This window comes from Excalfactoria chinensis, chromosome 9, assembly GCF_039878825.1.
Source record: "Excalfactoria chinensis isolate bCotChi1 chromosome 9, bCotChi1.hap2, whole genome shotgun sequence".
Classification (NCBI taxonomy): domain Eukaryota; kingdom Metazoa; phylum Chordata; class Aves; order Galliformes; family Phasianidae; genus Excalfactoria; species Excalfactoria chinensis.
Genome location: NC_092833.1, coordinates 2,162,719 through 2,187,755, shown reverse-complemented (window position 1 = coordinate 2,187,755; position 25,037 = coordinate 2,162,719). Strand labels below are relative to the sequence as shown.

Genomic DNA, 25,037 nt, shown 5'->3' with positions numbered 1-25,037 from the left:
GTTCTGTATGAAGTGGGTAGAATAGCTGAACAAAGCAAAATAGAACAAAGGCAGGATGTTTAAAGCAAAATACAGAAATAAGTGAGTCATGTCCTTTCATTAAAGTGGAGGGAAAGAAGTTTCTACCTCTGATAATTTCAGAATGTGATCTAAAAGCAGCCTTTAACAAAAGGAAAAAGAAATCCTCATTCCATTTCATTCCCTTTAACCCAATCAGCCAGAATCCCTTTATTCTGTGGAAGCTGCTAACAATGTCATGTTACCAAAAAATCGATATTTTTCAGGAGACTCAGTTTTAATCTTCCTTCACCACATTGAAGGGATGGGGCGTTTGGTCTGAAATAAACACATCTGTCCTCACGAGTGTGCTGGATACACAGCAGGAATGGAAGCACGCAGCACTGATCACTGGGATGGTGCTGTATGAGGATGGCACAGGTCTGATAGATCCTCTTGTATGTGAAATGGCATCTTTGTTCGTCAGAAACTTGGCCTTTTATTCAAGCATTTCTTTCCCTGCAAGTTCACTTTGAATGCATGGGGTGCCCAGCGCTCACACAGGTGGTGCCTTAGGAGCTGTGCATAGCAGGGTGGGCTGATGTCGCCCAGAGTGTTGTGTTCTCATGGAGGTTGTCCATACGCTGAGTTGGTATGGAGGAAAACATCATGCAAGAAATGATAGTCCAGAAATGTGCGCTCTGTGTGTGTGTAGGGTTAAGTTAATGTTGACATCATTAGTGCTTGGTCACCTAGGTGATGGATCTTGCTGCCATAGCAACCTAAAGGCTACATTACTCATCAAATATGAATTTTAACAAACAGGAGTGACTTGAGGTGTTTGTATCTTCTATCCATCTGTAACTGCCTGCTGCTCTTTTAAAATACTGACAGGAATTGTAAAATGAGACTCTGAAGTAAATGCTTTGTTGCATCCCTTTTTTCTCTTGGAACTGCATCCTGGAAAAGATCCCGAACTTGTGCTGAGTCATTGGACTTAGGTTAGAGATCTTTCTTCAAAAGACACTGCTATTGCTTATTTGTTGGCCTTTTCATCTCTTGCCTCTTTACTTTTCCCCCAGTAGGGAAGCTGATGTTTTGGTTTCTATTTAGGGCTGTTTGAGCCAACTCAGTATAGGACTTTAGGCATCCACATGGCTTTGTCCTCTATGTACATGTGCCTGCAGCCACGTGCTGTGCCAGGATCGTGTCTGGGAAGTGTGAAGGTGTGTATAGGAACAAGAAAAAACACTGTGAATTGTGTGTGTCCTTGAGAGAGGTTTCATAGCAGCCTGTTCTTCTGGATGTTTTGCTGCTGAGTGTTCCTTTGTCAGTCCCTCTCGAGGCCGATGGCTGCTCTGGCAAGTTGGCTGAGGAAACATCCTTTATGGCTGACTTCTGCAAGGGGTCTAGGTCTCAGTTCCTGGTCAGTAAGATCAGTAGGCTCAGGTGCTGCAGCTGTGTGCATGAAACTACAGCCCTGTCCCAGGAGTGTAGCAGGCACTGTAAATAGGAGTGAGTTGCTACAAACCCTCTTTTTCCCCTAAGGAAAGCCAGCTGCTTTTCCTTGATCCTCTGGGAGATAAACAGTAGCTCCATGTTGTCAGCTGAATCAGTGCCTTTATCTTAAAGTTGTCTACAGTAGCGAATAACAGAAATAAAGGAAGAAGGAGCAACTATAGTAGGTGGGAATAGGTAATGCTTCTGGCCCTGTGCTGGGCTTCTGTAGAACTGAAGGTTCCTGGACTGGGTGTTCGCCTTCAGCTTCTTTAACACTTGAGTGTGTTTCAGCTGGTGAGTGCGAGGGGGGAATGGGCAGATTACTGCCATTACTTAAAACCAAAAGTAAAGTTTGGTACCCTTTTTCTTCTAGGTCATTTTCATCTCACAGGAGAAGTGAAGTAACTCACGGGCAGTTCCCTACCGGGCAGTTCAGGGTTTGAAGGAACACTGTTCTTGGTGCGGGTCTTCTTGAATCTCACTTTGTTCTTTCATCCCTGGGACCTCCTGAGCTGGAGCATCGCAGTTATTTGTGGTTGGTTCTGCTTTGGCTTTTTGTTGGTGCTGCAGAACAGAGGATGCTTCCTATAGCACAGGCTAGATCAGTTTCTGCCTATTGCTGATTCTGAGCTTGAATTTTATAATAGGTACTGATGCCATAAATAGAAGCATCCCTGTCTCTTGCAATGAAAACTCTCTGTCAGCCATGCGATACAGAGATTTTTTAAGTACTAATTATGTTGGGGGTATGTCAGTGTGTTGCTAGGAGGGATGGCAGATCCTGTGTGATCCAATTCACAGTGGCTCTGAGTGTGACAAAGAACGTACTGGCAGTTTTGCACATAAAAAAGGCCAAACTGAGGATGGCCACGTGGTTGTTTGGCAGGGACTCTCAGTGTGACATTTCTGACTGCGTGTTTGTCTGACACGCTGGCCATGAGTTTGATGCTCTTGTTTTGCTGCTTCTTTCTAATTTTCAGTACTGGGTTCAAGGGCGAGGAACCAAAAATAAGTACCTAGAGAGACTAAGGAATCGGGGCAAAGAAAATAGAGTATGTGCTGTGCTTTGGGTGATGACCCTACACCGGGCGCAGATTTCAGTAAATACAGAAGAGGCAAACAGGTATGAAAGGTGATTCAGGCTCCTTTTTGCTCAGTTCTCTGGCCTTTTAGTATTGAAATTTCCATCTCCTCGAGATTATTGATAGCACTGCAGTGTTCTGTGATACTCCATCCCTCTTGGGTTCAAGATAATGGTAATTTTCCAAGCGTGTAACATAAAGCCCCGAGATGTTCATCATGATCTGCTACTTGAAGAGACAGAGCAGAGTCATTTGGGAGGACATGGCTGTCACAGAACACCACAGTATTTCTGTCTGAGCCTTCAGCAGCCAAGATCCCGGAGAGAGACCATCTTTTACTGCCTTCTTCCCTGCCTGGTGTCTTCTGGAGAACTGGTGGTGATATTCAGCATCATGCTCCATTCTCTTCAGTGTGTTGTTTTACCCAGGCTGAGCACACTCGCTCGCTCATAGCAAGCCCTGCAGTGGAAACAGTGGACAGTGATACTCCTCTGGCTCGTTTGGCTGCTGGCTTGAAAGAAGAAAACTGAGAGATAAGAAGAAAACAGGAATCGATTGGATCAGACCGTTGTGTGTTCAGCCTTGTGTCTAATGCTCAGTGAAACCAATCTGACCAACTGTTCCACCTGAGCTCTGTGCATCTGATCAGCTCAGCGGAGGGCTGGGAGCATTGCTTTGGCTTGTGGTAAGTGCTCAGCTCACGTCGCAAGTGGAGAGCTGCCTGCTGCTGTCTGGCTGCAGTTTGCAAGCCAGCAGCGTGGCAGAGACTTGTACTGGGGCTGGCAGGTGGGGTGGCCTTTGCTCACAGTATTGTACTTGCTTGATTCATGGGCATGAGTTGGTGAAAGCTGGATGCTGCTGGCATAGGCCAGTACACACCGCATGAAAGTACCCAGCCCTTTTGTAGCTGACTAAAATGTGCACTGCACTCAGGATTGTAGTTGCAGGCACATTTGCTGAGAGCCAGGCACTTGACACCATAGGAACTGGAGTCAGTGGTGCATCCAAGACTAGTGTTACACTGCACCTGTACCAAGTAACTCTGTGTGATGAGTCTGGTGGTTCCTATTTGGCTGAGCTCCTCACAAAGAAGCATTTGTCCATACCTGTCAGACCCGATAGGTCTGCTGGCTTTGTGCTATTAATCCATATGGAACGGGGATCAGCCAGCTTCCCAGGACCCCTTTCTGCTCTCCCTCAGACTTCAGGCTGGGGTGCTGCTGCCATGCCACCTCTTCTTTTCCTTTCTCACCATCCCTCCCCACTTTTTCACATACAGCTGCTGGGGTTTATATTAATAAACCCTATTATAATAATTAGAATAACATTAACAAGCATCCTGGCTCTGGCCGCCACAGTGGTCGATTTATTGTAGTGGTTCACGTCAAATCAATTGTGCCTCCTTTTAAAACCAGACATACTTTGTGTTTTATTTTTAAGATAATGACTGATGTTAGTTTCTCGTAGGCTACAATCTATAAAAGAGGGATGTCAGGGGACCGGAGGCTGCCCATTTCCAGGAGTGAGACTAATCTAGGATAATTCTTACTATTAGGAGAAAATTACCCACCTGTTATTGTGAAGTACATCACGGTAATACATTTCCTTTTACCCTCCTTGAGGGCCCAGGGTGTCCTGCTGCCGCCTAACCTTCGCTTTTGTCTCCAAGAAGAGGAGAGAAGGAACAAAAGACTCAATGTGTGAGAGCTGTGGTAGGGCCAGACGTGCATCCCCAGCTACAGATGAGCACTGTAACTTTCCATGGAAACTGCTGCACTGATTCTCTGCCTTTGGCTGCAGGTAATTGCTTTGCCTCTTGCAATTATTTGGGGTAACCAGAAGTAGATAGTACAAAGAGTAGTCAAATCCATCAGTGCATCCTTCCCTTTTGCGGTCTCTTCCTTTAAGAGTGATTATTTCATTTTTTTTAGCCCACCCTCTGTCCTTTCTGCTCATTTGGTATCTTGGCAGTGTGGCAGAGGAGGGGAAAATGAAAGCTGTGTTCATTTTTGCAGTATGATCCCATACTGGAACTGCAGTGGGAAAGCAGAATGACTTCAAAATGCTCATTTTTTCCCCAGCCTGATACAGTTATGTATTAACACAGTGGGTTGAATTCTGAAATAGGTGCAGCCCAGAAACAGATAAACAGAGCCTGGCCAGCCCAGTGTAGATAAGGCAGTTGTCTTATGCTCTCTCTTTAACCATTGGACTTTTTTCCTACATCAAGCGGCAAACATGAAAAGAGACCAGGTAGCAGTAATGAAGGTTTATAAAATTGCCACTGATCCATTACTTCAGAAGTGCTGTGGTGCTGCTGTGCTTAATGAAAGATCAGTCATGTAAATTGTTCCTGGGATTCAACTTAATTACATGCAAGAGATGGAGACTCCCTTATCAAGGTCTAATATAATATCAGATGGCTTTAATGAAGTCAGGAAGGTGGCAGCTTTAAAGTGAAATGTGCCTGATTAATAATGGAAGCGAGAGCAGATTGGAGTGAGGAGTGTTATAAATTCCATGTCAGTTCTCCGCTGCGAGGTGAGAGTCACTGTGGTTAAGCTGTATTTTTGGGTTCATTGTCAGTGCTCAACCTCTAAGGCTCAGGCCAAAGGAGCCAACAGCTGGAGGAGATTTCCTATTGAAGGATTCTTTTAGCCTGAAACTTGGCGTATGACAAGTAGGGTGGTTTATTGTAATGCTTGCAAAGGAAGCCGTTTATCCAGCTATGTAATTGACATCAGGAGATGCCTCGGGATAACACGGCTGTTATCATCACTAAATACTAAAACATTAAGTAAGTAAAGATGCTTGAAGTGTTTAGGCTTTGATTTGACTCAATAAGCATTTGAATGTCTTCCGATCCATTTTTAAAACACATATTTTGGATTTCCAGTTGAATCCGGAAGGCTTTAAATTAGTTGCTGGGAAAGGGGATCCTCAAACCATCCCACTTGGAGGCTGATGATTATAATGGATGCCCTGGGCCTGGAGTAGGGTCACGGCTCAGTAAGGCAGCACCTAAAGTGAAGGATAAGGGAACTCCAATTGGTAAATCAGCCTCAGTTGGAGCCCAACTCAACTGCTTGTACACCAATGCACGGAGCATGGGGAACAAGCAAGAATAGTTGTAGGTGTGTGTGTGCCTACAGCGCTGGGATGTCATTGGCATCAATGAGATATGGTGGGGTGGCTCTCGTGATTGGAGTGTGGGAGTAGGTGGGTATAAACTCTTTAGGAAAAATAGGCAGGGGAGAAAGGAAGGAGGTCTTACCATCTACATCAGTGATCAGCTGAAGTCCGTGGAGCTCCTGTCGATATCAGGGGGGTTGGAACTAGATGGTCTGAAAGGTCCCTTCCAACCCAGACCACTCTGTGATTCTTTGATTCATTTAACAACTCGGCTTCCCCACCGGTGCTGCCAGTTTGGTTTGGGGTGTTGCAGATCTGTTCATAAACACTGGAACTGCTGTGTTGTTTGGGGCACTAGTGCGTGCTTCCAGTAATAATGCAGGGTGGCAGGCTGTCAGCTGGGGCTTCCCTATGGAGTGTAATGCTTCTGGTGTAAGCTGTGAGCAGGTGATCCCCCAGCACACACACTGATGTCAGCCTGGTATGTTTGATCAATGCTGTTTTCCATTTGGAAGACAAAATTGGCCACAAATGGGAAGGGGAAGCCCAGCTTTCTCTGTCTATTGATCTTAAGCTAAAGATTTGCGCATCAAGCTCTTTATGCTGCTTATCCAGAGAGTACTGAGAGCTTTCAAACTGCTTTTTCATTGCATTTATATCTCTGTGGCAAGAGCAGGATGCTCTGTGCATTTCTTGTACTGAAAGCCCTGTGCCAGGAAGAGCGGAGCCAGGGCAGCCTTAAGAAGGGGCTATGGCAGAAGGCAGGACCAGCAGCAGGTGGTGTGGAGTGGGGCACAGGGATTTCTGACCCTCTGCTCCTCTTCTGGGTGCTTGCTGGCTCTATCCAACATCATCATTTAGGACGACCATTATTACAGCAGTTAGGAGTCTCTTCTTTTGCATGGTCAGTGCAAGATGTTTGGATGTGGCTGTGATGCTCTCGGCAGCAGTGCTGTACTGTCTGAGCTGCAGCTGTCGGGTGCTGCTTTGGAAATCCTCTCAGTGCAGGGTGAAGCTTGCAGTCCTGATGCGTTACCACGCAGTGGGATGCTGGGAGGGCTGCGCAGCCCCACGCACCAAACAATGGCAAGTCAGCACTGCGTGCGGTTGTTGCGAGTCAATTCTGAATCGTTGCCAAAGGTGCCTTTTGCAAACAGAAATTGGCACTAATTTATCAAGGGCTTGGGTAACATGATGTAAAGCACTCAGTCGCATAACGAATCCTTCTGGATTGGAAGAAAATGCTTGTAGTGACTTTATTGTCAATTAATACCGTGTTGAAGTGGATGAAATCAATGTAAGGGTATAGCTGTGTTTTACCACCGGCAGCGTGCAGCTTTCCTCCCTGCTTACGTCTGCTCCGGAGGCTGAGAGGCTTTTCTTAATGTGTTGGATTTTTGTTCCCCCTCGTACTGTTGTCTTTACAAAGCTCAGTGTTCGCTCTCCGCTGCACGCTGTGTGCTCTCAGGGCCGGGCACGGACGCGGCGCCCTCCGTGCCATAACGGACCTCCGGCGGGCGCTCGGGGCGGGAGCGCGGCGGGGCGGGGGCACGGCGGTGCTGCGGGCGGAGCGGCGCCTCCCCGGGGCGGTACCGGCGGCGGCGGCGGCGGCGCGGGGCCATGGTGAAGATCGGCGTCCAGCAGCCGGCCGCGGCGCTCAAGCCGGAGAGGGAGAAGGAGAAGGAGAAGGCGGCGGGGGGCGATGGGGCGGCGGGCGCCGTGCTGCTGCCCGCGGGCGCCGTGAGTGCGGGGCGGGGATCCCCGGGTGGACGTTTCTCTCTGCGGCGCTTCGTGCGCGATGTGCGAAGCGAACTTTCGGGGTGCGGGCGTGAGGTCCGGTCTGTGCTCGGAGCTCGCGGCTGCTGGAAGGGCTGCCCTGAAAGCGTCGGGATGTGCGGGAATCGGGATGTGTGCCAAAGGGCTGGAAGTTTTGGGGAGGTGGGGAAGGGACGGGGCCGGGGTACGTGCAGCCCTATGAGGGTCTACGGTCCGTGGGCAGCGTGGCCCCGAGGCATCCGAGCGCATCTTTTGGTCGGGGTTGTTAGTGTGGGGAACGTGGTTTGGGGTTTGGCAGTGGTGGCTGGATTTCAGATTGTGACATCTCTGAAGGCTTAGGGCTGGTGTGGAGAGCAGCACAGCGGCTGGGGCAAGATGAAAAGCTAAGGATGAGAGCATGCATCACCTGTTTCAGCTGTTCTGCAGTCCCAGTTGACACACACAAGCCAGATTTGCTGGGCTGGGCAAGAGCTGGTGGAGGGCAACGGGTGGTGGTCCCTGTGGCTGGGGCCTGGGGCAGCCCTGGCTGATGGAGGAGGACAGATGTGCATCTGCACTGTGAAATGCATGGAGCTGTGTGCTCAGTCTGACTGCTCATTGAACCCCCAAATCTCCCTGACCCAAGCCCCATGGGGAGCAGTGGGTCTGCTCCATTCCTGCAGCGCTGCAGGGTGTTCCCTGCTGCAAGGAGCTCCCCAGAGGGTCACTCAGCTTTAGAGGAGTTCATGAGGTCACTGACACCCCCATGATCTCCCACGTCAGGAGCTGGTGTGCTCACAGCTCTCCTCATTGCATTGTTGGTGTCTGAGCGCTCAGTCTGATGTTAATCCAGCCCATAGAAGCCATCCCAGAACCTGTAGTGGGGAATGTGGCCGACTGCATTTTCTTAGTGATTTCGAGGCTTGCTCTCATCTGATTAGGAGAGGCACAGTGGTAGGCTTCTTCCTGCCCTTGGGGGCAGCCCAGCTGGCAGTCTGGGAGCAGAGCTCACATCAGCCCTGGGTGCTGCCCCCGGCCCTCTCCCCATGGTGGGAGCCATCTTCCACCAATGCTGTGCCAGCTGAGGACGGCTAGTTCTGATGAGCAGAGTGAGAACAGGGTTAAAAGTACTAACAAGGGGAGTAAAGGTAGCAGAAGCGTACTTCCATCATGAGCGCTGCCAGATCCCTGCAACCAAAGTTGCACTGATTCGGGTTGTGACAGATGGAGGAAATTGGCTTAAGCAGCAAATATTGAATCACAGAATGGCTAAGGTTGGAAAAGAGCATTAAGATTGCCTAGTCCAACCACCCACCCACCCCCATTGTGCCTGACCCAATATGTGGGTTCTGTTCTTTGCCTTCTGCCTCCTGGGGAGCACTGTGTTGTTCTGTTAAGCCCACAAGATCTGCAAAGGAACTTTAAAATGTGAATTTAAAATGGAGACTTGAATGATTCCTTTATTCCAGCAGAAGAGCGGGCGAGGGAGGCAGCATTAAGTGACAGGAGAGCAGGAGCGGGTGGTGGTGAGCTGGTGACAGAAGGGTGTCAGGGTACATACCCGCCAATGGGGGGCCCTATTCCTGAAGCTGTTTTATGGGTTATTTATGATGCTGGGTTTTTCAGTCATGGCTTTCTGGGTGTAGTTGGGGCACACCTGGACCAAGGGATGTGCTGCCCAAAAACCCTCCAGGCTGATTGTGCGGAGCCTGGCTCTCTTGCCATGCCCTGTCCTGCTGCCAACAATCCCTGCTGGTGTCTCTTGCTCTAACTGCCTTGCAGCAAAATCGCGTTGGTGACATGCAAACGAGATGCTCTGCATTCCTTTTCTCTTTGATCTCGCAACTTCAATCCCAGCGATAGGAGCCAGAGCTGGGAAATGATTCAGTGATGGCTTCTGCAGGCTGTGAATTTTGGCAGGTGCTCGGTACGTGCAGAGATGTGCAAGTGGAAGATGGCTGCAATAGTGCCGTGTCCCATAGACTGGTAGGCAAGGGCTCCTGACAGCAAGCTGGCACATGATGAGCCTCGTGTTCATCTGCTGTGCAGCTCGGGTGAATTGAAAAGAACATACAGGTTAACTTCAGTTGGAAAATGAATGTGATTTTGAGGCAACAGCAACTTGTTAAGGGCTTATAAAAGAAAGAATCTTCTTGTTAGCAGAAGCCAGGGGATGCAGCATCCTCAGGCAGAAGGTAGTCTGAAGCTGTGCAGTCAGTAACATCATTTGTTGTGTTCATTGGAAAATAGCTTCTCAGATGCATATTAGCAGTCAGTGAGTTTTAATTGAACTCCAGATTCAGAGTTTGGAATGGAAATGCATCCATCTGCCGTGCCTTTAATGGCTCTGGGATATACACTGTGCATTTGTGATTCATTGGGTTTCATTAAAGTCTTCTGCTTCATGAGGGGTAAATGATAAGGAATGGGGGGAAGATGTGGTACAAATGGGACTGAATTTGGAACCACATGGCTCAGCTTCACCCCAGAGATGTGGACTGCAGAGCTGCAGATGTGGAAACATGAAATCTGCTGCAGGAAGGGTATTCCCTCAGGTGCAGGAGAACACAGGCCTCTGTAGCTTTGCGTGTGGAAGACGCTGTTGTGCTTACCTGCTTTGGGCATGGAAATAACTGGGCACAGGGGTTGGGTGTGGGGGTTGGAACCAGATGATCACTGTGGTTCTTTTCAAGCCAGGCTGTTCTGTGATAAACACAGAAACCCAAAAAACACTGTGGGGGATGGAGAAGGCGTTTTCACTTCTGAGATGGCGTTTTCTTCCCAGGTCACATGTGGCATTTACGTGCTTACAAGGGAGGACAGTGTGGTGTGGTCTGGGCTTCTGCCTGTTTGCTTAACCCATCCTCTGGATCTGCTTTGCAGGGCTCTCCCTCTGCTTGTGGCCACACGCTGTCCTCAGATAGAACAGTAAAGCTGGGCAGAGTCAATGTTCTCCTCTCTTTTGCTGTTTGTTAAACTACATACTGTCTCCCTGTGGTGAATTTTCAAGCAGGGCTGACTGACAGGGTTTTGTTACGCTGCTGCAGGAAGGAGAGGTGATCACTGAGCAGTGTGTTTTGTATTGGAGCAACTGTGCAGCTTAACGTATTTGTGCTCCTGTCTGTTCCATGGGACACGCAGCCCTCCAGCTGTGTGCTCTGTAAGAACAGCCTTATTTTTGCAACAGGCTTGGCTGGCTCTGCTAATGCCCTGAGTGGTTTTACTCCCAGGAAATAGTAGGGGGAGGCTGGAAAGCCTCCAGCTGGAAGCTGTTGCACCTTGGCCAAGAGAAATAAAATATATAGAAATGAATTCCTCGTCCCTGTGCAAAGAGGGAGAAGAAACGGCCCCTTGCTTCAAAAATGAGTTGGGACAAGGAGGAAAGAGGAGGTCTGTGTCCCTCTTGCTGATGGGGGAGAGGGAAGGGAAGACCGCTGAGCACTCAGGAGCTCTCACACTTTAGGCTGCATTTCTAACATCGTGCTGGCTCTGTCAGATAGCAACAGAGCTGTGGTTTTTAATTAGCCAGCAGTTGTTTTTGATATTCTAATTCGCAGCGCTGCAAAGCGACTCCTGAGGCAGGTGGCTTTGTTCCTAGGCACGTGAGGCCGCGTGGATTACAGATACAATTAGATTCATTTATGGCAACCTTTTGCCTTCAGCTGTGATAGTCTCTTAATTACAGCCCTCCTTTTCGGCTCCCAGGCATCTCTGAGTCCAACAGCCATCAGCAGTGCTCCCCATGGAAGTACTGCTCCATGGCCCTGCAAGAGCACTGCTCAAGTACAGCACAGAACTTCTGTTGCCTTGGAAACTGTGTGCCATATATATATATATATGTGTGTGTATGTGTGTTTATCTTTATGCATGCATACACACATGATTTTCTTTCCTGACCTAATGTCGTGGTTTTGCAAGTCATAGAAATGCTCATCAGTCTGGAAGGGCCGTTCTGTCCTGTCCCAGGGTGGTGGCTTTGCTGTGGGATTCACTTGGAGATGCTCAAAGCCAAGTCCAGCAGGGCTCACTCAGTACCAGCTCACAGCCCTGTGTCAGCACCACGGTGACCAGCTGCCAGCTGTGCTTTTTTGCAGGTGAAGTCAATGGAGGTATTGTTGCTGCAGGTCTTTATGTTCTGTAAAGCAGTATTTGGTTTTTACCATCACGATGGGACTTCATACGCTGTAGGTATGGGCCTTGACATTATTTTCCCTTTCCCATCTTGGCCTTTGGTTGCTAAAACTACGTACACAGCGAGATCAATTAGATTTTCTGATGTGAGTTTCTTACATTTTGATCCTGCTTCCTTAGGAAAGGAAGGCAGGGCTGCCTGTGGCAGTGGCTGTAATTGCATCGGTGCATCCTTCACATCAAGAGCACAGGCAACAAGCACCTCCTGGAGATGGCTGACGTGTTTTACTGCCTTTCAGCTACAGCTGCTCTCAAAACTGCATCCCTATGAGTATTTATTCTGTATCATTTCTCTCCTCACTTGTCAGTCATCAGAATCACATCTACTATTTTTAGTGGCCCTGAGCTCCTGTGCTGTTGGAGCCGTGCATGTAGGCACTCTCCAAGCTGTGCCCTCTGCTTATCAGGCCCTGTGATGTCCAAACATGAAGGATAGGAAACCCGCGTCTTTCATAAATGCAGGAAAAATGGTTGATGGAGAGCTCAACAAATGTATCCTTTAATCAGTGAGATGCACACGAGCAGATCTGGCTGTAGGCTGGATATTGCATTATTGTTAAGGATATATGTGCTTATGCACCCATAGCAAGTTACATAAACATGGAGGGAGGATATCTCAAATCTCAGAGCAGCCAGAGGAGAGAAGGCTTTGAGCGAAGCGATGGCTGTGATGTTTCTCTACCTGTGTAATTAGATGTCGTTCTGAAGGAAATAGAGTAGAGAAAAGTGATAAGCTCTGAGGAGCTGCCTGCCCTGAGCTGTGTTCCTGGAGGAGCCGCTGTGCTGTTTTCATCTCCTGGCAGCAGCTGAAGAAGAAGGGAGGCAGGCAGAGCTGCTTCAAGAGCTGAAGAAGCAGGAAGAGGGCATGCGCTGAGCCCAGCTCTGCTGAGGAGTGCTGTGAGTCAGGGGGAGCGAGGCAGGACACGGCACCTCTCATTTCCACACTTTGTCATCTCCAGCAAGGCGCCGGTCAGGAACAGAGATTGAAGTGAAGATCTGTTTTTCATAAGGCTGGACTGTGCTGATAAGACATCTGAGAGATGGCAGCTCATCAGGTTCTGGCTAGCAGCTCGCACTGGGTTGTGTTTCCAACGGCCAAGGACCTCCAAGGACTTCTGTACATATATTTTTAAGGGATAAGCTCTTCAAAAAGACACAGCAGTCCCAGTGGGGAGTCTGCACTGACCTCGCTCTAAGAAAGTTGCTGGTGTGGATATGAGAGGTCTGTGTGCAGGCTGGGGAAGAGCAAGGTGTGCTGCAGGCCAGCTGTTGGCACTGGGGAGCCAGAGGCAGCTTGCAGCCTATGCTCACAGGATCTCCTTCCCTGAGCACAGAGTGCTGGAACTGCTGGTGGCTCAGACCCTTCCCAAACCCATCTCTGCAGCAGAGCAGTTTCCATTCATCGTGTCCTCAGAAAGCCTGGACATTCTGAAGAAAATCCCCAGACTGAATTAGGGTTTCCCACCCCCTCTCATCCCCCTCCCCAGGCTGATCTGAAGACTCCTCTACCAGATGCTCTGTAGCATAACCTCTTCTCCTCCCAGCTGGGTGCCTCCACCCGCGCTCTGTTCCTGTGCCCTCCCTGCGAGCAGGCAGGGTGCTGAAGCATATGGAACATCCTGTGCTATCCGAGAGGAGTTCCTTTTTATACTCCATACCCTTGCCTGCCGCCAGGCACTGGGTAGAGCATCTGCAGAGGGATCTCGCCTGCACGCTGGAGCTGATTCAGCTCAGCTGGGGATCCATGTTGTGCTGGAGCTGTCTCTGCTTTACCCGGTGGGTTGAAGTGCCTGCAGCACAATGCCAGGTGAGCAGGGGCTCTTCTTCAGACATGGATGCCTTCCATAGGGAGAAAGAGCAAGCCGTGCTTTTCCCACAGGTCACATAAGGGGAAGCCTGCAGTGTGCTGGCCATGGCCACACAAAATGTCTGTTTTTGAGGCGGAAGGCTGGTAGGGTGGATTCTTGCAAGATACTGCTTAGCGTTTGCTGGGTGATGTTAGTGTTGTTGAGTGTTAATACTCTGATTGCCACCCGAAGCTCGCTGCCAGTGGACGCGTGGTTGCTTGTGAAGAGCAGTTTGTTCCTAGTGACAAAGGTTGGTGGCCTTCAGATGTGGACGGAGGAGGAGATCTGCATCTCGGTGAAGGTTTGAGCTGCTGGTTTGTACACAATATACCCACAGGGCTGGAGTTAATTGTTCCTGCTCGACACTGTTGCTAACATCACCGCACCCATTGCCACTCCATCAGAAAAGTGGCTGTTGAGCTTTTCCTTCCTCCATTAAGTTTTGCAGGGTTATTTTTCCATCTTTTCCTGGTGCAACACAGCTTCCCCCCGGGCAAAGCACTGAGGATCTCCCCTACCTCCTCCTAAATGCAGAGCTTGGCTGGTGTGTTACCAACATGAGAACCCAGCTCCCTTAGGATGAGATTTGCCCGCACAGCATTAACCAATTTCCCAGCAGTGTCTCGGTGTCAGCAGCAGCAGAGCTTTGTGTTCCTTTCCACCCCCACTGGCTGCGCTGCTTCCCCGCTGACAGGTACCTGGGGAAACGTGTTTTGTGGAACACTTGACATACAGCAAGACTCTCCCATCGGAGCCGTTCATGTCAGAGAACCTTTAAACTTCTGCAGAATTGTGGTTTTCTTCTCTTTGTGGCTTGTCATCATTGACACCCTTCATCTGTAGGAGGAAGGGAAGGGGAAAGAGGAGATGAACTTGAAATGCTTTATTTTTCAGCTTGCTTTGTTTGCTGGAGGAGTGGCAACAAGGCTGATTAAACACCAATCCCTCAGCACAGGGAGCTGGCAGTGAGCTGCAGGTCCTCCAAAGCCAGGACAAAAGGGAAATGCATTAGATTAATTTCTGCTGGAGACGTGCTACAACTGCAGCTCCACAAAGCTGGTTGGGAGCCTCGGGGCTTCAGCCCTTGTAGCACCCTTGCCAAAATGCTTCTTGATACAAAGTCAAGTTGCAAGACCCTGCCTGCATTCTTCAGTCTCATGCCCCAAGCTTGTGTGTAGCCTTTAACTGATGTACTGTTGATTCTGGTCCCTTTGGCAGCAGCTGGCTGATGCTCTTGCTCTTGCTTTGCAGGAGGAGCAGGCGCCCGTGGTGCAGGGCCGCAGGTCATCGCTCAGTGGGGTGTGCTACCTGACCATGGGTCTCCTTGTGCTGCTCCTCGGCTTGGTCTTTGCATCAATGTATGTCTACAGATACTTCTTCATCACGCAGGTATGGGTGAGCTGGGAAGGACGGTTGGCTCCAGTTGACAGCAAAGCAAACTTCATTGAGCCTTTGATTTGTGCTGCTGCTCGTTGCTTTGCACAGTGGGGATTTAGGAGCTGGTAACTGTGGGCTCTGCAGGTGGGACATGTCTGAAGTGCTGGGCTCAGGCTCACCTCAGTCCTGGCTGTCAGGAAGGGCCTTCCAGACATTCTCCTTTTCCCCTCTCTTGTGTTTTGTTTTGTTTTGTGTCGGTTTTTCTTTTTTTAACTCTCTGTAAATATGACCTGCAAGTTCAGCCTTGTAAACCTGATGTTACTTCTGCCAGTGGTCAACCAGTTTTCAAAGCTTGGCTGGTTGTAGGGGTTGAGCAAACCCTGGAGGGGAGCAGGGGGTACAGGCAAAGCAAAGCAGTGTTTTGCAATGGGTTTTTTAGGCTGTAGCACAGAGAAACTCTGCGAGCATAACAAAAATAGATGCTGCTATTAATAAAGCATGCAAAGCAAAGCAAGCTGGAGACGAAATGGCAGATGAGCCTACATCCTCTGTTAAATTCAGCACCTTTTCTTCCACTTAGGCTTTCCAGAGCTCTGCCTGGTGGAGGCACTGGGCTGGCAGTGCTGTAGATTTAAGCAGCAGTGGGTCAAAGCATGGGGAGGGGACATAGCAGAGCCCCATTTTAAGGAGGAAATTGCTATGCTCTGTGGCTTGCTGAGTGCTTAGCCAAGAAACCTCAAGTATCAATTTGCACTGAATACCTCGTTCTGCCGCTCAGCCAGCACTTATCCACTCAGCATAGTCTTCTTTTTATCCTCCTTGCTCTGTACATGCTTATGCTGTCAAATTAATTTGCAGTCCTTGTTTTCGGGTGCATCAATTATTTATTACTTGTGCTCACATACATCTGACCTGGAAATCCCATGACAACCGTAGGGCTGCTCAGCTCTCCCACACTGTGGTGGTAATCTGGTGGGCCCAGGTGTGGGGATTCTAGTGCAAGCAAATTTGTGCCTCTAAACTGCAGGAGAGTGGCAGCTTCTGGTTTTGTCCTGCTGCATTTGCCACATACAATCTATGAGTACCTTTAGAAGTGATGCTTTGCTTGCTCCAAGCCTATATACCTTATGCAGAAAAATGCAATTAGTGGAAGCTCTGTCTGTGGAACAGCCCAGCCCTAAAATGTAAGAGCCTACAGACAATCTATTGTTCTGTGACCCTCCCACGGGGAACCTTTGTTCCCTTTAGACCCGACCAGTAGGAAGGGAGGCAGGTTTGTTTCACAGGGGTGTTTTGAACTGCCTTCATCAAGAGTGTCCTCTGGCCAATGGGCTGATCATGAAATATGTGCCAAACGCCTGTTCAAAAAGGGTATTTCTACCCAGTTTTTGCTGTGTTGGCTGTGGTTGTTAATGGGGTTTGGGGTGTGTGTGTGTTGTGCCTCCAGCTGGATCTCATTCCCACAGCTTCCCCGCGAGAGCGTGTTTCACTGCGGCGTCCTTTATGAAGACTCGCTGTATTCGCCATTCAAAGGGCAGCTGGAACTGCATGAAGATGTCAAGATTTACATCGAGGAGAACTACGAGCAAATCAATGTCCCGGTGCCCCAGTTTGGAGGGAGCGACCCTGCGGATATCATCCATGATTTCCAGCGAGTAAGGGGCTCTTGGGTTCCTTCTGGACATTGCACTGTTGCTGTTGCCCCATATCTGCACAATGATCTCCTTTTTGAGCTGTATTGCCCCGCTCAGGGTCATGTCTGAGTGTTTCTCCAACCTGCTTGTCTTGTGTGTTCCTTAGGGTAGACTGAGGTTGCTTCAGTCTGCAGTGCTTCTGGTTTGCTTAACAGTACCGCTTTCCTGCTCTGCTCAGCCTCCTTTCACCTGTGTTTACAGCCACATTTTGTTGAGAAGGGCTCAATTTGTTAATTTCTCTGCTTGGAACACAGGGTCTAACAGCTTATCACGACATAACGCTGGATAAATGCTACGTCATTGAGCTGAACACCACTATCGTGATGCCTCCACGCAACCTCTGGGAGCTTCTGGTTAATGTGAAGGTACGGCTGCAGTTCTGCTTTATTTTGTGTGCTTTTCTGGGCTCTCAGGAAGGAGAAACAGAAAATGGTGTCTGTGAAAGTGAGCCCTGGACCTGGCAGAGCTGAGCTTTCGTGCAGAGCAAAGCCTTTTTGGGTTGCAGCTGAAACAATGACTTTGCAGGCAGCACAGTAATGCAGACATGATGGATGAACCTGACTGGGGCAGTGCAGAAAAGCAGCAGATCCCTTTCCCCAGGTGTTTACTGAGAGTGGGAATCAACGGGGGAAAAAAACCTGCCTTCCTGTTGCTCTTGCTGCTGCATTTTACTTTGGCAGAGCTCTCGGTGCCCCATGGGGAGCACTGGGCCTTCTGCTTTTACCCCTTTGAGGTGTGATCCGAGCTGCTTCCCTTGCCATGCTGGGGGCTGAAATGCAGCTCTTGGTCTAATGCAGTTTTGCTCACAACAGGCATTAATTGAGTTTAGTACTGACAGTTTTGTTCAGTTCAGAGGCTCATGCTGATGTATTGCAGTGACTGAAAACAGCCTTAAAATAGAGCGCTATTAAATCTTAACAGCAGGAAAAGGCCAGGATTTTTAAGGCTGCAGAAGATGAAGCAAAGTTTTTAGCCTGGCTTTTTTTCTCTCCTCCATGAGGGCCTGTATAAAAGCAAAAAAAAACAACCACCCAGTGTAATTCCCTGCAGTGTGATGAACTTTGTGGGGTTAAGCTGAGAGGTGAAAGGTTGTGCCTTGAGAGATGCCTGATCTCTGGTCCTTGTCAATTCCCCAGCTTGTTTCCCAGCACTCCTTGCAGTCTCATCCACCGTGACCATCTGTTAGCTGTGCTGGGAGCCCCGCTGGGTTACAGCTCACGTTTACTTACAGCTCGCTCCAAACCAGGCACTGTGGCAGGTGACCAGTCCCCACAGCAGGGGAAATGGAAAAGGGAGGATTGAACAGGCTGATGGCAGAGCCTCATAAAAACACTGTCAGACTGGAAATGCTGGTCACGTCCTCAAATAACAGGTATAAAATCTCAGGGAGTGAAAACGCTACTTTATCAGAAATAGAATTTAAAGGGGCATAAAAATGCAGTTAAAATGGTTTTATGACTATTATGACCTTAATTCTTTATAGAGCGTACAAAGCAGATGTGAGTTTAAATAACTTCATGACTATTGGGATGGATGTGTCCAGTCTGTCTATGCAGGTTTTCATGTGCACCTTGGAGGCATCATTTTCGAGTGCGTAGCTTGGCTTTATGCTCACAGAAGTCTCTCACCATGAGGCAGTAGAGCAGGCTGCCCAGAGATGTGCCCTTCTCTGAAGGGCTCCTGCTGGTCCTTGCTTTTCTCCTCTCGTTCCAGTCAAGTCACCCATGAGTGGGACTGATTTCCAGCTGCACGTTCAGTTTTGAAGGTTTTCAGTGGCTTCAGCCCTACTTCTAACACCAAACCTCAGTGCAGCAAGTAATGCTGGAGATGACCCAGTTAAATGATGGACGATCCACGTCTTTTGTAGAACCCGATTAATTTCCCAGTGGAGTTGCTGGAAGCTCTAGTTTTCTTAAAACTGTTGGCAGAGAATTGATGGTGTCATGTTTGTGGCACAGTCCTGTGATGGAGGAGCAAGAATTCTCAGCTCCCACAGCAATTTAAATGTAAAACAATGAAAGGGCTGGATTGTCTGTGTGTGTGCCTGTAAGCCGTGCCAAGGCTGTGGCAGATCCTGAGCCCCGGTCCCCTGTGTTAACATGAGGGCTCATGCCCGTAACTGCATATATCGTGTGCCCTCTCCTGCGCCATCCCACTGAGAATCAGTAATTGAATTTCTTGCAGAACTGTTGTGTTAGTGTAATACAGAACTCCCACTAATAGTCCTGTGCTGCACCATTAAAAGAGAGCTGTATTGATCCGGGAGGCTCCGCCAGCCCAGCAGCGCAGCACTGATTTAATGCGGTCTGTTTCCAGGTACATCTCTGCGAAGATAACCAGTCCTGTGGTGGAAATTGAAAAGATGAAGTTTGAAACTGTGCTGCTGTTGCTTTGCCTTTTTTTTCCTCATATTGCTCCCTCTTGCAGAATCTGCCGGTTCTTTTATTTCTTTGACATACCTTAAGTAAAACGGACCATAAATGAAGCTCTGTTTCATGGCCTGGTAAGCATCCAGTCTGCTCAGAAGTGCCCCCAGTCCAAGCTGTGCTTGTAGCATGGCTGCTCATTGCCCAGCTTGCAGAGTCCTCACTGCAGAGAAGCTCCATGTGCCAGAAGCAGTGGCCTCTATCCCTGAGATTATCCCAGTTCCTCTGTTTCCTCTCTCCCACTTTTTCCAGTCCCTGGTGGCTCTCTTCTAGCAGCACCTCACCTTAATAAGAGATCACGGCGCTGGTCACGCTTTACTGTGTCATTTCAGAAAGGGACGTACCTGCCTCAGACATACATCATCCAGGAGGAGATGATTGCGACCGAGCACGTCAGCGACATGGAGCAGCTCGGCTCCTTCATCTACCGCCTGTGCAGCGGCAAGGAGACCTACAGGCTGAAGCGGAGGAGCACCAGGAGACGTAAGAGCCTCACAGTGCCCCTGCATCCCATCCCTTATTCCTGCTGTAACAGCCTTAGGGGTGGGGATGGGGGGTTCCCTACATGTGGACGCACACAGAGCTATTGAGGTGTTTCCCACCTCATTCAGCTGAACCCCAAACGTCGCTACAAATGGGTGCTGGCTGCTGTCAGTGTTTCCATTGTCGCACCTATTGGGCTAATAGAAACATTGATAGGGATACTTGCAGGAGCCTGCAGTTCGTTGGCACGTGGGCTGCTGGGGCTGAACGAATAGCAGCGCTACTGGGAACTGATCAGAAAATGTCCTTAATTCCTCATAGTGGCAGCTATTCAGAGCAGATCAAATCTGCAAATTGCCTTTAATTAAGTTCCTAATAACATGAGAAAAGTTTTGACGAGAGGAGATTAAACTACCTTCAACCAATCTCATGATAATCAACAGTATGTATTTTGTACACAAACGCTGATGATGCTGCAGTAATAATAATAATAATAATAATAATAATAATCTGTTTCAGTATTTGTAGTTATCTGTTTATTTCTGAGCCTCATCTGAAATGTGAATGTATTCTTGGTTTGGCTCTGTGGGTGAGCTGCGTGGTGATGAGGATGTCTGGGAGCTGCATGGGGCTGTATGTGCTGCTTTCCCACAGCAGCCCCTGTAGCCCCACGCAGAGCTGCAGCCCTGGCATGGTCCTGTTTGTCAGCAGGGCACGGCCAGGCTGTATCTGCCTGGTTCTGCTGCCTGGAGATGAGCTCCTGCAGCACAGGGACGTGGGGCACAGCCGTTGTTTTGCAGAGAGGCTGAGGCAGTGGCAGGATCGATGTGTGTGCTGATTCAAACAGCCAGAGGGTGATGATTTTGAGCCCACTCTGGCTCTGTATCAGCCTGTAGCTACTGCTGGTTTTATGAGGATTTCTGGTCTCGGAGATAACACTGAGGTGCTGTCAGCTGAAGCCAGCTGCCTCCCCTGTGGCTCCCAGCTCATGGCAGCTCTTACTGCAGGAGCAGGGCATGGGCAATGGGGCTGTTCTTCCTAAGGCAAAATTATGCCATGTTCTGTACGGGCTGTGTTGTTCCTGCATTTCAGCATTCAGCAATTGCATCCCACCTGCTTTCCTTCCCCGACTTGATGCAGCTCTTATAAATGAACATCGGTTGAGTTTTCTCCTTGTCTTATTCTCTTCTAATCCCTTGCAGGTATCAGTCGACGTGAGGCCGGGGATTGCCACCGTATCCGTCACTTTGAAAACACTTTTGTGGTTGAAACTGTTATCTGCAAAAAATCATGAAGCCCCTGTCCAGCTGTAACCTTCCGTGGCTTTGCTTGCACACACATGCTCTCAGCCCTCTTTTTAGACCTGGTAATCTGTCTTACTTTTTTTACTGCCTCTTCTGCTTGTGCAGCTCTAAAGCCTTGGGTCTGTTGTAACCGCGCAGTTGATTCTCTTCTCTTTTCTCCTTACTGAGATGTTTTGCTGGGCTTAAATTTATGCAGCAGTCACAGATGGCTTTGGAGTGGATGCAGCCTCTTCCATCCCACAGGGTGGGAGTCTGTTTTGGGAGCAGGTTTTGGGTAGAAGGGACAGCTGAGAAATAGGATGCTGGAAATGGGTGCTCTTGTCCTATCTGAGCACTTTCATGCTGGCACTGTTGTGAGGCTGGGACAGAAGCTGTACTAATTACCGTTCTGATGCTGATGTAATGACCAGAATATGTTGTCAGATGGACTTTGATGTGAGGTTACAAACAGGGTGGTTTGGAAAGCTCAGCAGAAAGAGGGTTTCTGCCCACACCAAACCGTGGTGCTCGCAGTTTGTTGTCCCAATGAAGACCAAGCTTTCAAACAGTGAAAGCAGCCCGTATGTGTTGTTTCTGTATCTAGCTCCTGGCTGATTTGGAATGGTATACCTGGAACCAGCCAGGCTACCCTCCCTCAGCCTTCAATATAACAAGCAAGTGGTGTCTGCTTGTGGCTCCTGAGCTTACCTGCTGCCTCTTTGCCTGAGTAAACAGAGGTGAGCCTTTGATACATGCTGCCAAAGCTCAGCTGACGTCCCATCTATGGGCTGCTGATGGAGCTGGGTGCTTTATTTCATCTCACCTCTCCAAGCCAGCTCTTTCTGCCTGGAAGATGAGTTATATTCACATAGATCTGTCTTTCTGAGTTGTCAGGATCCCATCTGTGCATGGATGGGTGCCATGCCTGCATGCAAAGTGGTAGCAGCAGCAGAATCGGTAGTTACTGGCAACTGCAGAAACAGGGTGGTTTGGGTTTTTTGTTGTTTGGTTGGTTTGGGTGTTTTTTTGAGAGCATATTCCCATAGAACTCCTCTGAAGAAAGCTGTTTTGATCACAATTCCTGTAGCCCAGCTGTGTGTTGTGTCATCTGTAGGCACCACTGGAGAGCAGGTGTCAATACAAGGCAAGATTCAGTGCATCGGTATACCACAGAGAAATGGTGTGAACCAAATTGTGTTTCTATTGATCATCAGGAAGAAAAATTGCAGGGTAATTAAATATTCTTCCCTCTGTTCCATAAATATAGTTAAAACTAATGAGGTTCTTAAAATGCAGGCAGTTTTTTGGCTTGAAAGAACAGCTTGGCACATTCTTGTTAATTGGTTTTCAGCAAATCTGGACTTGTTCATCTGTTGAAATGAGCTTGTTGTTTCAGGAAGAGAAAGGATAAAGTAAATGCAAGAACAATCATTAACTCAGCAGGACCAAAAATATGAATGTATTTGAGAGTCAAACTTCTATTAGTAATACTGTGAGCTAATTACATGAAAACAAAACAGTACCTTAAAATGATCACATAACAGAATAGCAATTAGTGTGCCCTTAGAAGCTGAGATAATTATCTTTTTATATAAAAATAGAGTCAGCCATAAACATTAGATTTTAATAGGTAGAGGAGGATGATCTCCTGCTTTAAGGTGGATGTGAAATGTCAGATTGCACATGTTTCATGCAGTCCGGTGAGGAAAGTTCCCCACTGCCAGAACAGCATTTGCTCTTATAGTACAGCTGTGTTTTCCCAACTACAGCCCTAACCTTCCATTGCAAAGCAAATGATGAGGGTCAGAGAATCGGTTTGCTTGGTGGAAATACCACGAACTGGTAAATTTAAGCCCTGCATTTATCTCTGTTTCCAGGATCCTGAGCCTGCACTCAGGTGAGTGCTCAGACCTTTCCCCTTCCCTCTGATTCTGCATGAATTAACACTGAATATGCTAACTCCGTGCAACCCTGCAGTCATAAGGACAAGCCCTGATTCCTTAAGGTGAACTAACGTGGTCGCTGTTTCATAGGGTGAGAATGCAGTTGTCTAGAAAGAAAACACAAAATGCTTTGTATATTTTGTCTGGTAGAACTCTTACCTCGTAGGAAACATCCGTGGGATAATAAAATCTTTTACCTCTGATACATAAAGTCTGTGTTTGTTTGCAATGAAAGCACATTTTTGCGTTTGCCTCCTCCATATCTGGGTGCTCTTTCCGTTGTTGGGGTTCTGCAGAAGGGATTTGCATTTGCATTCATTTGCCGAAAGCCTGTTCTGCAGCTCAAGCTATTTATCTGGGTTGAATTAAGGATGGAAATGGCGCAGCTTGCAAAGGTGTTTTCTGGAGTCATGTCTAGAAAATCCCCTTGTTCCTCTGTGTCTGTACCTCTGGAAATTCCTGTGGCTCTTCCAGAGGAGAGGTCAGTGAGGAGAAAGCTGTGATCTGCACAGTGCCCTGCTGTGAGATTGCTTGCTGGGAAAAGCAAAATGTTGTCCTAAAAAGTAAGTGCTGAGGAGATGATTTCAGTGTGCATCTATTAGGACCATCTGTTTCAGTGTTAGTACAAGGAATAGGCATATTCTGGCTGTTGATGACCAGTGCCCAGAATATTCTTCATCATCACTAATGATGTCATAGTTTTGCACCTAGCTAAACATTTGGAGGGTAATAGACAGGCAAGATCTGCTGTTACTGCGATTTTTAAACTCATTTGTTTTGACCGTGTGTGACTAAAGGATTTCAGGATAATCCTGAACTCATTCTCCTTGCGGTGGAACAGGAGCAGCCCATCCCAACACCCTCAAGCACATTCCTTGGAAGCATGTTTGTCTGTGTGTCCCACTGCAGGCTGGGGTGGCTCGCTGGGTTGATGGGGAAAATACATTACCTGCAAATATCCAAATGGAATGTATAGATGCAATCAGATATTCAACTCAAAGGGAAATCTGATCGTGTCTTCTCCAGACATAAAATTCATACCTATGTTACCTATCGGTTCTAATTTCCATGGGAGTAAACAGGAGGAGCAACCCAGATAATAGCTCTTCATTCAGTGCAGCCCAGGCAAACCAAAGGGTCAGACCCCCATGGCCAATGATGGTGTATCAGCTATTTATTTTATTTATACTGGCTGGTATTTGACAAAACAAAGCTGACTTCAGGACAGGGTGATATTGGCTGTTGCTTTTCCTTGTGGCTACAGAACAGCCTCATGTACACAGGAGAGTTCTGCTTCTCTGCACAAGGGCCAGACCTGATTGCTCTGAAATGCAGTGGGATCTGACGTGCTGTGCCTGGAGGTAAGGAGGTAAGTGCTGAGCAGGAATACCAACTGTGCATCCCTGCCTGCTGGATTGGGCCTGCTGCTTTCAGCATCTCTATTGTATTCACAGACAATCTTGCTTTAGGCTGTCTTGCTGATAACTTCAACGGGTTGGTTGAAGAATCAAGAAGCAGCTGTTTCCTTAAGTTTGCAGAGCATATTTGCTCTGGGAATATTATTATTTGTAGGGAATGTGTTTGTGCCAGCTCTGAATAACCGTTCTTGCTTGTGCAAAGGTATTCTTCAGTGGAAGCCAGGGTGTTGTTCTATTCGTTTGGATTAATTAATCTAAAAGGCCAAGTATGTAACTCCATCATTGAGCTTTTGGATCTGTATTTGAGTTCAACTGAAATCATCCCATGCAGTAGTCGAGATAGTCCCATGGTCAGACTAGGGAAAGAAGCTTCAGAGGGCAACTGATAGAAGCATGTTGAAGAAAACCTCTCAAAATCCATTGTCTTTTAAGGAGAGGTCCTTTGGATGTCTCTCTGTGCCCCATTAATGGAGCAACTGGCTTTTAATCTTGCAGTTCCATGGTTTCTGTGCTCCTTTCCTTTCAGGAGGTAAGATTAAGCCTTTGGATCAGGCTCCAGCTGCTTCTCGCTGTTTTCAGATCGTGGTACCATGATTTCCTCTGCTCTAATGAAGTCACTCCGCATGGGCTGTTCTCCCTTTTCCATTACTTGAAATGGAAATGGGTGTGTGTAAAACACAGAGAAGCAACCACAAGCTGACCTGTGAGTGCTAACAAAGCGCAGGTGGCCCCAACAAAGCCTGGGACCCTTTGAGACACAAGGCAGGCTGGCAGTACGTGTTTCAGACCATCTCTCCCTGAGCATTATAACAGCTTTAAAAAAAAGATTCAATTAAGATGTCAAGGAAATAAATGGTCCCTCTTCCCCCCCCCCACGACAGTGTTAGCCCATGAAACGCATGAGCAAAC

General features: G+C 48.2%; 1 protein-coding gene across 1 annotated transcript; it reads left to right on the top strand.

Annotated features, from left to right (window-relative positions):
* The first annotated feature begins 7,284 nt into the window (after positions 1–7,284).
* On the top strand, positions 7,285–22,913 carry ITM2C (integral membrane protein 2C). The gene is made up of 6 exons (XM_072344130.1): positions 7,285–7,451; positions 14,756–14,893; positions 16,348–16,536; positions 16,830–16,940; positions 19,334–19,484; positions 20,687–22,913. Exons 1-6 carry the CDS (start codon positions 7,332–7,334, stop codon positions 20,776–20,778), a joined length of 801 nt encoding a protein of 266 aa, XP_072200231.1. The 5' UTR covers positions 7,285–7,331; the 3' UTR covers positions 20,779–22,913.
* The last annotated feature ends 2,124 nt before the right edge of the window (positions 22,914–25,037 follow it).